Source organism: Pygocentrus nattereri, chromosome 1 (assembly GCF_015220715.1).
Source record: "Pygocentrus nattereri isolate fPygNat1 chromosome 1, fPygNat1.pri, whole genome shotgun sequence".
NCBI lineage: Eukaryota > Metazoa > Chordata > Actinopteri > Characiformes > Serrasalmidae > Pygocentrus > Pygocentrus nattereri.
In genome coordinates this window covers 33,462,493-33,474,852 of record NC_051211.1, presented here as the reverse complement: position 1 = coordinate 33,474,852, position 12,360 = coordinate 33,462,493, and the positions used below count along the sequence as shown (strand labels likewise).

Below are 12,360 nucleotides of genomic sequence, written 5' to 3'. Positions count from 1 at the left end.
ATCTGAGTCAAGCATAATTTGAGTCTAAGAGGTAATTAGTTTTGGTGTAGTAAATCTTAATAAGCTCTAGTTATCGCTGCTGATAAAGAAATATGTTGTAATTTTGTATGTTGTATTTAAATCTTTCAATCTGTACTGCATTTGTGTTTGTAAGTAGAAGAGGATTTTTTTTTATGATCTGAATTCAGTAAATCTGAAAAGCACTCTTTGTGGAAAACACCTGAAACCCATCACCTGCTATTCCAAAACAACTCCAGGTAACCATAATCACAATAACAGCTCAGGGCCTTTGTGTGTCTCTAATATGATGCTGGATAGTCTGGATTTATTGCCTATCTTGACTTTGAATTATGGAATGTGTATTTGATGGGCTTGCAAGTTCCTTAGTTAATAAAATCTACCACACATAGATCCAAGCAGTCCACTGAGTGTCTCTATAATGTTCTATCCTATCTCTCTATAATCTTTTACCCTTATCCTGTAGAAGTAATGATTTTGGGTTACTCCAGTTTGTCTGAACAGAAAATGAAAAGTCCAAAAATGACAACAAGACTATGCAAATCAGTCTTAATGTAGGCTTGAAAGGGCTAAAGATGTTTAGTTGTAATCATAAAAACACATGAAGTAAGAAAGCAAGCCAGTTGGACCCCATTAGCTTCCAGAGTTAAAGTGTGATATCTTTATTTACTTATCCAAACAGATTCATTTGAATAGTCAACTGGAAAAGATCAGTTCATCCTGCAGTTTTGCAATCCCTTTGGTGTAGAAGTGAATCTTAAACAATAGCGATGTCTTGTGTTTATTTAACATTAAATATTAAGTAAAGAACGACAAAGTAAGATATAAAGCTAAATTGGTCTTTTTGTAAAATGGAAGTAACTTGCTAGAGAACTGAATTTTTGTTTAGTCACTATTATTGAAGTTTTTTATTATTATTTTTTGGCCTGGAATGCATAGACCTTAATTAGAGAGAATAGGGCATGATACTTTGAGACTTTGTCTTGAAGACATTTTTCAATGATGAATATATTGAGCTTGTAAGAAAGCAGGGTTTGTTGTTGGGCTTCTTGTCATTGTGAGTGTGACGTGCTGCTGCTGTGACGTAGTTTGCATGTGGTGGCCACGCTTTCCACTCACTTACACCGTTATGTGCAATAAATGGTATCTATCTTTCGTCTGTGTGTGTGTGCTGTGGGAAGACTGCGTTAACAGTGGTCTTTATCATTAGTGACTGTGACGTTAATGTGTGTCTATGAAATACGTCTTCAAATAATTATCTGTTAAGTTTTGTGTCTAAATATCTTGTATTTTCCTATTTGTTAAACTGTGTCACAATTATGTCTTGTATATCTACAGCGTGTATATTGTTTCCGTGTCTGTATTTCCCTGTTTTTGTGTGCGTGTTGTGCTGTGATGTAGAAAAAAACACACTCCCCCAGTCCCAAGCGCTAACGAGTAAGTGCACTTCTTTTTTCTTTATTGTTGGGTTTTATGTAAAGTTGCTCACATGCTCTCAGGTATGGCTGCCCTGAACGGAGGTTTGGGCAGCACTGCGCTCAGTAACGGCTCGGCTGGGCCCATGGACGCTCTCACCCAGGCTTACTCAGGGATCCAGCAGTATGCAGCAGCAGCCCTGCCAACCCTATACAGCCAGTCTCTACTGCAGCAGCAGAGTGCCGCCGGCAGTCAGAAAGAGGGTAAAGCATGTGTACACATACACCTATACACTATATATACAGGTTCTCCATTACAGACCGTAAATCTAGTTTTGATTTCTGGATTTTGTAACAATTGGTACGACCCTGTTTCCAAAAAAAGTTGTGAAACTGTGCAAAATGTACATAAAAACAGAATACAATGATGTGCAAATAATTTAAAACCTATATTTAATTGAAAAAAGTACCAAGATAACTAAGAAATTTCATTGTTTTTTTTTTTTTTAAAGATATACCCATTTTGAATTTGATGCTAGCAACACATTTCAAAAAAGTTGGGACTGGGAAACATAAGACTGGTAAAATTTGTAAAGCTAAAAAAACTGCTGGAATATATCCCAACTAATTAAGTTAATTGCAACAGGTCAGTAACATGACTATAAGAAGAGAATCCTAGGGAGGCTGAGTCTTTCAGAGGTTAGGTTGGAGAGGAGTTCACCACTGTGTGAAAGACTATGCAGGTCAACAGTGCAACAGTTCAAGAATGATGTTTTTCAATGTGAAATAGCAAAGAATTTGGGGATTTCATCATCTGCATTACATAATATTATTATACTATCATTAATAGAGAATGTGAAGAAATCTCAGTAAACAAGGGGAAAAGGTTGCTTATTAACCGAGTGTCATTAATAGAACTTTTTTTTCAATGTACTTATAAAACAAATGGTTTGTTTTTCTTATCTTGTTGTTGGCAAAAAGCGAATCTCCAGAAAGCCTCTGTATTGACCACCCCATGAAATGTAAATTCAGCCCTGCCCCAAAACCAGGTGAGAATGGTACTTGCTAACAGTGAATTGTGAGTGAGGAGGTTAGAATCGTATCGGCTTCCTAAAAAAAATCTGGCTTCCCAAAATGAAAAGAAAGAAAGACAAGAGAGAAAAGTATGTCACCCAGTTTTTCATAAAGTGAAAGTCCATAGTGAGGCTACTTCTGCTCTCCTGACTCATAATGCGTTTCTTAATAGGATCCCCATACCGAGGAACCAGCCCTGTTTCCCCATCCCCATACCCTATTGATGAACTAGCCCCATACCAATGAACTTGCCTTGTCTCCCCATACCAAGGAACCAGCTGTCTCCCCATCCCCATACCCCATTAATGAACTAGCCCCATCCCAATACCCATGCCAATAAACTAGCCCTGTCTCCCCATACCCATACCAAGAACACAGCACTGTCTTCCCATCCTCATACCCCTACCAATGAACCAGCTCTGTCTCCCCATCCCCATACCCCTACCAATGAACCAGCTCTGTCTCCCCATCCCCATACCAATGAACCAGCTCTGTCTCCCCATCCCCATACCCCTACCAATGAACCAGCTCTGTCTCCCCATCCCCATATCCAGAAAACGGCTCTGTCTCCCCACCCCCATACCCATACCAAGGAAACAGCTCTGTCTCTCCACCCCCATACCCAAGAAACAGCTCTGTGTCCCCACCCCCATACCCATAAATCAATTCAATTCAATTCAACTTCATTGTCATTATACAATACAGGGTAGTACAGTATAACGAAACACTATCGGGCTGCTTTTCCAGTGCAGTAATAAAAGATGCATAGTAAACAGTGCAAAGACAAAAGACAGTAAAAGAATAAATAAGGCTAGCCAGAGAGTGCACAGCATACAGTCCTCTGAGCTGGTGGAGCTCAGTGTGTAGTGTGCTGGGTGGTCAGGCTGATCAGTAACAAACTGTAGTGTTGATGTTAAGCACAGGTCGATGCTGCTGGTGTGACCAGTTTGACAGCTTGGGGATAGAAACTGTTCTTAAACCTGGTGGTTCTGGCTTGGATGTTCCGGTACCTCTTTCCGGATGGCAGAGGATGGAACAAGGGGTGGCTGGGATGTGTGGGGTCTGAGGATATGTTGGTGGCTTTCCTCTCACATCGGTTGTCATAGCTGCGGTGATGTGTGGAGCAGTTTTGACCATCCTCTGCAGGGCCTTGCGTTCAGCAGCAGTGGCGCTCCCGTACCAGATGGTGATGCAGCTGGTGATGCAGCTGGTCCGCATGCTCTCCACTGTGGCTCTGTAATAGTTGCAAAGGAGCTGTTGTGGCAGGTTGACTTTTTTTAACTTTCTGAGGAAGTGAAGGCATTGTTGGCTCTTCCTGATGATGTGGGATGTGTTGAGTGACCAGGTGAGATCCTTGGATATGTAGACACCAAGAAACTTGAAGCTGTTCACCCTTTCCACCATCGCCCCCTCGATGCTCAGTGGTGCATGCTCTCTACTTCCCCTCCTGAAGTCAACAATCAGTTCTTTGATTTTGCTGATGTTGAGGGAGAGGTTGTTGGCAGCACACCACTCTGTGAGGAGCTTGACTTCCTCTCTGTACGGTCCTTCATCATTGTTGGTGATATTGCCTATGATTGTGGTGTCATCCGCAAATTTAATTAAAGTATTGGAGCTGTATTTTGGAGTGCAGTCGTGGGTGTACTGTGTGTAGATCATTGGTGAGAGGGCACAGCCTTGTCGACAACCTGTGCTGAGTGTAAGGGAGGGGGAGGTTTGTTCACCCATCCTAACACACTGGGGTCTGCAGGTGAGGAAGTCCATAATCCAGCTACACAGGGTGTGACTTATTCCAAGTGTGTTGAGCTTGGAGACGAGTCTGGAGGGGATGATGGTGATAAAGGCAGAGCTGAAGTCAACAAACAGCATTCTCACATAGGTGTTAGTTCCTTCCAGGTGGTTGAGTGCAGTGTGCATTGCCAGAGAGACTGCGGCCTCAGTAGATCTGTTTGCCCGGTAGGCAAACTGGCGGGAGTCCAGGGTGCTGGGAAGACTCCTCTTTAAGTGAATGAAGATAAGTCTCTCGAAACACTTCATGACTATGGGTGTGAGGGCAATGGGGCAGTAGTCATTCATGCTTGAGATGGTGGTTTTCTTTGGGATGGGATGATGGTTGTGGCTTTGAAGCTGGCAGGAACAACAGACTGTGCCAGGGAGATGTTGAAAATGTCTGTGAAGGTGGCAGGCAGCTGATTGGCACATGCTCTTAGGACCCGCCCTGGAATGCCATCGGAGCCTGCTGCTTTCCGAGTAGAGACCCATGACAGTGCTCTCCTCACCTCTTCAGTAGTCAGTGTGAGTGGTGCAGGTGGGGGCTCCTCTGTGGAGAGGGGCAGGGTTAGCACGTTTAGACTGAGCAGTGGTCTCAAAGCATGCGTAAAAGTTATTCAGTTCAGCAGGGAGGGAGGCATCTGTGGTTAATGGAGCACTGACTTTGTTCTTGTGGTCCGCAATAGCTTGAATCCCTTGCCACATCCGTCAGGGGTCCGAGTTAGTGTTGAAGTGGGCTGCAATTTGTGTGCTGTACTTGTGTTTTTCAGCCCTGATGCCAGCCTTTAGGTTGTGTCTGGCAGCTTTGAGCTCCTTGCTGTTGCCAGATTTAAAGTCTGCATCACGCTCTTTCAGCAGACGGCGGACTTCACTGTTCATCCATGGTTTTTGGTTTGGAAGTGTGCGGATATGTCTAATTTGAGTCACGTCATCTACACACTTCTTGATGAATCCAGTGACAGATGTTGCATATTCATTTACAACAACCAGAGACTCTGTGGTTGCTGCAGTCTTGAACATGTCCCAGTCAGTACACTGAAAGCAGTCCTGTAAGACTGACTCAGCTCCGTCAGGACACACATATGTACATATGGTATGTGGGCTTCATCAGCAGAGAGATGTGATCACGCTTACCAAACGGAGGCAGCGGGGTGGTGCTGTACGCCTCTTCCACGTTCGTGTAGACATGATCCAGTGTGTTTTCTCCTCGTGTTGGACAGGAGACGTGCTGCTGAAGCTTGGAAAGCACTGTTCTGAGATCAGTTTGATTGAAGTCCCCCACGATGATGAGTGCAGCTTCTGGGTGTCAAGACTGCTGCTTGCTGATCGCATTAGCTAGCGTAGTTAGTGCTAGCTTAGCAGCGCTTTGCGGAGGAATGTACGTGGCCACGACGATAACCACATTAAATTCACGAGGGAGATAATAAGGTCTACATATCACCATCGTGTACTCCAGATCAGGTGAGCATAGGTGTCCGACAACAGCTGAGTTGGTGCACCATCGGCCGTTCACAAACACACACAGCCCCCCTCCCCTTGTTTTGAGGGAATCGGCCGTGCGGTCCGTGCGGTCCGTGCGGTGCGCTGTGAGCCCGTGATAGCTGAGTCTGATATTCTGCTGTTTCAGTAAAAACAAAAACACAACAGTTCCTGGTTTGGCGATCTGACGTGAGCCTGATTCTTAGTTCATCCAGCTTGTTTTCCAGTGACCGCACGTTTGCTAGAAGTAGGCTGGGGAGTGGGATCCGGGTTAGCGTAGCTAGCCTAGCCCGGATGCCCCCGCATTTGCCCCGCTTGTGTTTACGTTCACATGCCCGTCGACGACGTCTACCCAGGAAACAGCTGTCTCCCCACCCCATACCCAGGACCAGCTCTGTCTCCCCACCCCCATACCCAAGAAACAGCTCTGTCTCACCACCCCCATACCCAGGAAATGTCCATTTTGTAGCTTTTTGTACCTTGAGGGATTAGGATGCAAACATTAGCCAATTTTGAAGAATCAGGCTATTGTTTAAATTACCAAGCTAGCAATAAAATTTTACACTAAAGTCCCTAGTGGAGCCCCAAACACAAATCCAAATAAAAAGTATAGTATAAAGAAGAAACCATGACAGAAGGATAGCAGCAAGAGTGAAAGGGAAGGTTTACAAGACAGTAGTGCGTCCTGCTATGATGTATGGTTTGGAGACTGTGGCTCTGTCTAAAAGACAGGAGGCTGAGCTGGAGGTGGCGGAGATGAAGATGCTGAGATTTTCGTTGGGAGTGACAAGGATGGAATCTTGAAATGAGCAAATCAGAGGGACAGTGACGGTGGAGCAGTTTGGAGATAAAGCCAGAGAGGCCAGGTTGAGATGGTTTGGACATGTGTTGAGGAGGAATAGTGGATATATTGGTTAAAGATTGTTGGAGATGGAGCTGCCAGGTAGAAGGAGAAGAGGTAGACCTCAGTGAAGGTTTATGGATGTAGTGAAGGTGGACATGGAGATGGTTGGTGTAAAAGTAGAGGAGGCAGTGGATAGGGCAAGATGGAGGCAGACGATCCGCTGTGGCGACCCCTAAAGGGAGCAGCCGAAAGAAGAAGAAGATAAAGAAGAAACCATATATAAACATTATTCAGAAACTCAGCTTCCGTCGCATGTGTTCATTTGAGATGGAAAGTGAAAAAGTGTCTTACAGTCTGACGAATCAAGATTTGAAAATCTTTTTGGAAATCGGGCTAAAGAGGAGAGGGTCTATCTTGCTTGTGGTCAGCGGACAGTTCAAAAGCCATCATCTGTGATGGCATAGGGGTGCATTAGTGCCCATGGCATAAGTGACTTGCACATCTGTGAAGGCACCAATGCTGAATGACTTGTACAGGTTTTGGAGCAATATATGCTTCTGATGACATCTTTTTTGTGAAAGTCACATTTCACTTTTAAAACTACAGCAGTCAGTCTTCTCAGTTCCCAAATGCCTACATAGTGTTGTTAAAAGAAGCGGTGTTGTAACATAGTGGTAAACATGCCCTTGTAGCAACTTGCTGGCATCAAATTCAAAATGGGAATATATTTTTCAAAAATGTTCAACATTTGATATGTGGGCTTTATGTCTGACACAACAGTTCAATTAATAAACAATCCATAAGTATAATTTAAAATAAAAAAAATATATTTTTTTTTCCCACAAAATTAAATTGTGAATGAATTTATGAAAATTGTTATCCAAAACTGTTGGTTATTCAGCCATGAATACATATAACTGAAATGTCAGCATTTAAACCAATTGTTGCAATTTTCCTTAGCACACGAAGTCACTATCAGTGATTAAAAAGGAAATTTGAAAGAAAAAAAAACTGAAACCAAAGACCTCTGAAGTGGGGATTGCATAAATTAGTCAGTTATAACTCGTTCTGCCACTTAAAAAAATCATACACACACACATATATATATATATATATATATATATATATATATATATATATATATATATATATATAAAACATCAAAAACTATGAATACAATAATTACTTATTATAGGAAACAGTTGCATCGTCAACAGCAACAACTAGTAACATAGTATTCATGTCCAGAACACTGAATGTTTTTGTCTTTAGCTACAGCAAATGACAACCACTAGAGCACATTTTGAACTACTGGATGATCAGTAAAAAAGTTATAATTGTATCAACACTACACACACATAGACACAAACACCAGGACCAATAAGTTTTACCCTGACATTCATATAATTCTTGGGACATGTGTTCATCATAAAGAAAGTGAAATGCCACACACACACACACACACACACACACACACACACACACACACACACACACACACACAGAGTGTCATGTGTGCAGGGGTTACTGAGTTACAAAGGAAGTGGTTGGATTTTTAATCTTTTTTTACAGCCTAGGGCAAAAAAGAGCAGTGGAAGCTTAAAAATAAGTGTGTGTGTGTGTGTGTGTGTATTTGTGTGTGCAGGACCAGAAGGGGCCAACCTTTTCATCTACCACCTGCCGCAGGAGTTCGGGGACCAGGACATTCTGCAGATGTTCATGCCTTTTGGAAATGTAGTGTCGGCCAAAGTCTTCATTGACAAACAAACCAATCTGAGCAAGTGCTTCGGTATGGAGGACACACTCACACATACATACGCACACAGGATTCATTAACATCTTCACTCATTTCATTATTATTAGCATTTACATAGGAAAAGTACATCTTTTGAAAACACACATATGCACACCAACACACATACTCTATTTCTGCGCACAGTAGATGTGTATTAAAGCTCTTAGCAGTTCAGAGTAAAGTGGTGAACTGTAAAAGAAAATCAGCATGGCTTCTGTTAAGTGGTGTTTACACTCTATCCTAATTTCTCCCAGTCTTTTGCTCCTTTGCCTTTCCTCTCAGCCTTTTGCTGCCTCTGTATATACAACCCCATTTCCAAAAAAGTTGGGACACTGTACATAAAAGCAAAATCCAGTGATGTGCAAATTTAATTGAAAATAGCAAAACGATAACATATGAAATGTTGAAACGTTGAGAAATGTAACTGTTTTTGAAAAATATATGCCCCTTTTTGAAATTGATGCCAACATTATCTTCCAAAAAAGTTGGGATGGAGGCAACAAGGCTGGTAAAGTTGTGTAATGTAAACGAGAGTGGTAAAGTTGTGTAATGCTAAAAAAAAAAAAAAAACACCTAGTGGTTGATTGGAAACAGGTCAGTAACATGATTGGGTTTAAAAAAAGAACATTCCAGAGAGGCTGAGTCTTTCAGAAGTAAAGCTCACCACTCTGAGAAAGACTGCACAATCAAATAGTGCAACAGTTTAAGAATAATCTTTCTTCATTGTAAAATAGAAAACATTTGCTTTTCATCATCTACGGTATATAATAGCATTAAAAAGATTCAGAAAATCTGGAGAAATCTCTGTGTGTAAGGAACAAAGTCAAAAAACCGTGGCACTGCTTTAAAAACAGATATTATTCTGTTGTGGAAATCACTGCATGGGCTCAGAAACACTTCTGAAAACCACCGTCTGTGAACAGTTTCTTGCTGCATCCACAAATACAGTTCAAATTCTGAATCACAAAGAAGAAACCATATATAAACAGGATCCAGGAATACTGCCACCTTCTCTGGGCTTCTCTGGTCGTGTTTTCAAAATTTTAAATTGCTTTTGAAAATCATGGACACTGTGTCCTGAGGGCTAAAGACCCTCAGTTTGTTATCAGTGCACAGTTCAAAAACCAATATTCATGATGGTATAGGGGTGCATTACTGCCCATGGCATCGTTAATGCTTAACATTATATACATATTTTGGCAACATATGCTGCCATCCAGATGGTGTCTTTTTCAGGGAAGGCCTTGATCATTTCAGCAAGACAATGTCAAACTGCATGTATTACAACAGCATTGCTCCATATTAAAAGAGTCCAGGTGCTAAACTGGTCTGTAGTTCAGACTGTCACCCACTGATAAATTTTGGTGCATTATGAAATGAAAAATATGACAAAGGAAGTCCTGAATTTATGAGCAGTTGAAATCCTGTACCAAACAAGAATGGGAAAACATTTCACTTTTAAAACTACAGCAATGTCTCCTCAGCTCCTGAAAGCTAACAGACTGTTGTTAAAAGAAAGGGTGATCAAATACAGTGTTACACGTACCCCGTCCCAACTTTTCCAACTATCCATCCATTCATACATCTATGCTTGCTAATTAGCATGAGTACTTTACCTGTAACATTACCAAAGCAATTACAAGAAAATAATGGTTATTTTCTGTCACGTGTTGTTGAGAATTCTCTTTCTTGCATCTTGTATGCAAAAATTATATTTTTTCTCTCTCTGCCTCTCAGGTTTCGTCAGTTATGACAATCCTGTGTCAGCACAGGCCGCCATCCAAGCGATGAACGGTTTTCAAATTGGAATGAAGCGTCTGAAGGTGCAGTTGAAGCGCTCCAAGAACGACAGCAAGCCCTACTGATCTTAGCACTAGGGCCAGTCCTCTCTCTCTTTACACTGCTAGGGTAAGTCCCCACCGCTGCCACGGCAACCACACTGGGACCCCGGGAGGGAAGGGGGGAACACGGGAGGGAGTTTCACCCTTACACCGCTAGAGGGAGCTACTTTCCCCAAACGTTCTTTTTAAGCTTTTTTTTTTTTTTTTTTTTTGTTATGGCAGTATTATTATTATTATTATTATTATTATTTGGTTTATATTTTTCACATGAACGCTTCCATTTTTGCCATTATTTTGTATGACTTGCGATGAATGAATAGCTACTATTGCTAGTTTTTATTATTATTATTATTATTATTATTTTTGAGTTGTGTACACTATTTAATTTGTTTTGTATTTTTAAGTAAATATTTATACAATGCCTATTTCGTTTCATGATGACGACAACAACAGCAGAAAGGAAAGATCTCTAAACTACGATTAGTTTCTCTTTGTGAACTTGAGGCTTGTGAGAACGCGTAGGAATGGGTCAGACCTGAGCAAAAGCACCAATATGCACGTTAAACCTTTTTTCGCCCTTTGACTTCTGGTGTCGGCTGCGGGCTCCGCTGCTTCTTTGACCCCTTGGCCCACTGGCACCAGAGAGAAAAGGGTTAAACCCGCTGTGGCCTCTCTGTAGTCGAACGGCAACAACTGCCAAAACAGACTCTCCACAAACACCTGCCATTAAACGTTAAAACTTTTTTGTTGTTTTTTTTGTTTTGTTTTGTTTTCTTTTTCTGTCAGACAGGATTTTTAATTTAGTAAAAATTAGTTCCTTAGTTCAAACTTTTATGGGTCAGAGCATTGTGGTTTTTGTCACACAGAGCATTTTTGTGTAGAGCATTTAAAAAAGAGAGATTTTGATCTGTTGATGGCTAAAAAAAAGAAACTAATAAAGTGTTCTAAGTTTCGGGGTGGGGGGGGGGGTAAAACTGAAAATACTTGATGTTTATTGAAAGAAAAAAAATCAAAGTACAGAAAGCCACAGGCCTGTAAATTTTATTTGTAAAAAAGCAGTTCTATTTTTATACAGAATTTCTACTGCCTCTGAAGTAAAAGACTTTATTTATTATGGTTAAGTTATTGGGTTCCTAAGGACGTGCTCTCACTTATTTGGAGCCTTGTTCAGTCTTCTGAAGCCACACAACCTGTTGTGTGAAGAGAACACAGAATCACCCTCCTCTTTCTCTCTCTCTCTCTCTCTCTCTCTCTCTCTCTCTCCCCTTTTCTAACTCATCTCCTACTTTTCTCATTTCCCTTCCTCTCTCTCCCTCTCCTACTCTCTCGCTCCATTGTTCAACTCCCTTTCTTCCATCCGTCATGTCTCAAATCACATTTCTGTCTCATGGGGCTGCATGATTGTCACAAAAAGTGATCCTGTTTGTTGCAGTTATTAATTGGAATTAAAAATGATATGTATATAAAAGTTTAACTGTAGTTACATCACAGCTTGCAGAAATGCCTTACGTTTGTCAGGTTGTTGGACTTTCCGTCATTAGTCCTCAGTGGGTACAGCAGAGACTGATCAGTGGTCGCAATATACACCATGTAGTGGTGAAGCGGTGAAGAGGCTAATCCTGGTTAAAAACTAAAAATGCTTTATTAGAATGCAGCAGAAATGCCATAAACAGCCTTAGCCAATTACAGAGGCCAAAACTGCAATTTTGATTAACACTCAGTTGTGAATTGTGAAGCCCTGTTTCCTAGCTCTCTCCTTCTCTCTCTCTTTCTCTCTCGTTCCCTCCAACACTTTGCCTCTCCTCATGAGTAGTGGCACTTCATATGTGCAATCTCTTTCTTGCTCCTTTTCCTTATGTTTCATTTAGCTTCGTCTGGTGTTTTGTTTCGTTTGTTACAATAAATTCGGCGTATTTATTTATCCCCCCCCCAAATCAAGATCCATCTAGCTGTCTCAAATTGGGGACTAGTCACTGATGGATACTTTTGGGTGCTATGTGTGTGTGTGTGTGTGTGTGTGTGTGTGTGTGTGTGTGCGAGTAGGGTGTTTGGTGTGGGTGTGTCATTTACATATATGTTTACCCATTTGAAATATGTGTTTAAAAAGTAAATAAAAAAGTGAAC

The 12,360-nt window shown here is 41.5% G+C and overlaps 1 protein-coding gene across 27 annotated transcripts in view; it reads left to right on the top strand.

Annotated features, from left to right (window-relative positions):
- The window catches only part of celf2 (cugbp, Elav-like family member 2), a 200,679-nt gene that overhangs the window by 183,942 nt on the left and 4,377 nt on the right, over positions 1-12,360 (top strand). For 15 of the 27 annotated variants that reach the window (XM_017707616.2, XM_017707614.2, XM_037538287.1 and 12 more), the window contains 3 exons: positions 1,500-1,697; positions 8,246-8,389; positions 10,133-10,303. In XM_017707616.2, the coding sequence (XP_017563105.1) occupies positions 1,500-1,697; positions 8,246-8,389; positions 10,133-10,260 (470 nt within the window). In that variant the 3' untranslated portion in view covers positions 10,261-10,303. The remainder of the gene's footprint in view (positions 1-1,499; positions 1,698-8,245; positions 8,390-10,132; positions 10,304-12,360) is intronic. The other 12 variants (XM_037538299.1, XM_017707615.2, XM_017707631.2 and 9 more) reach the window with 1 other exon arrangement.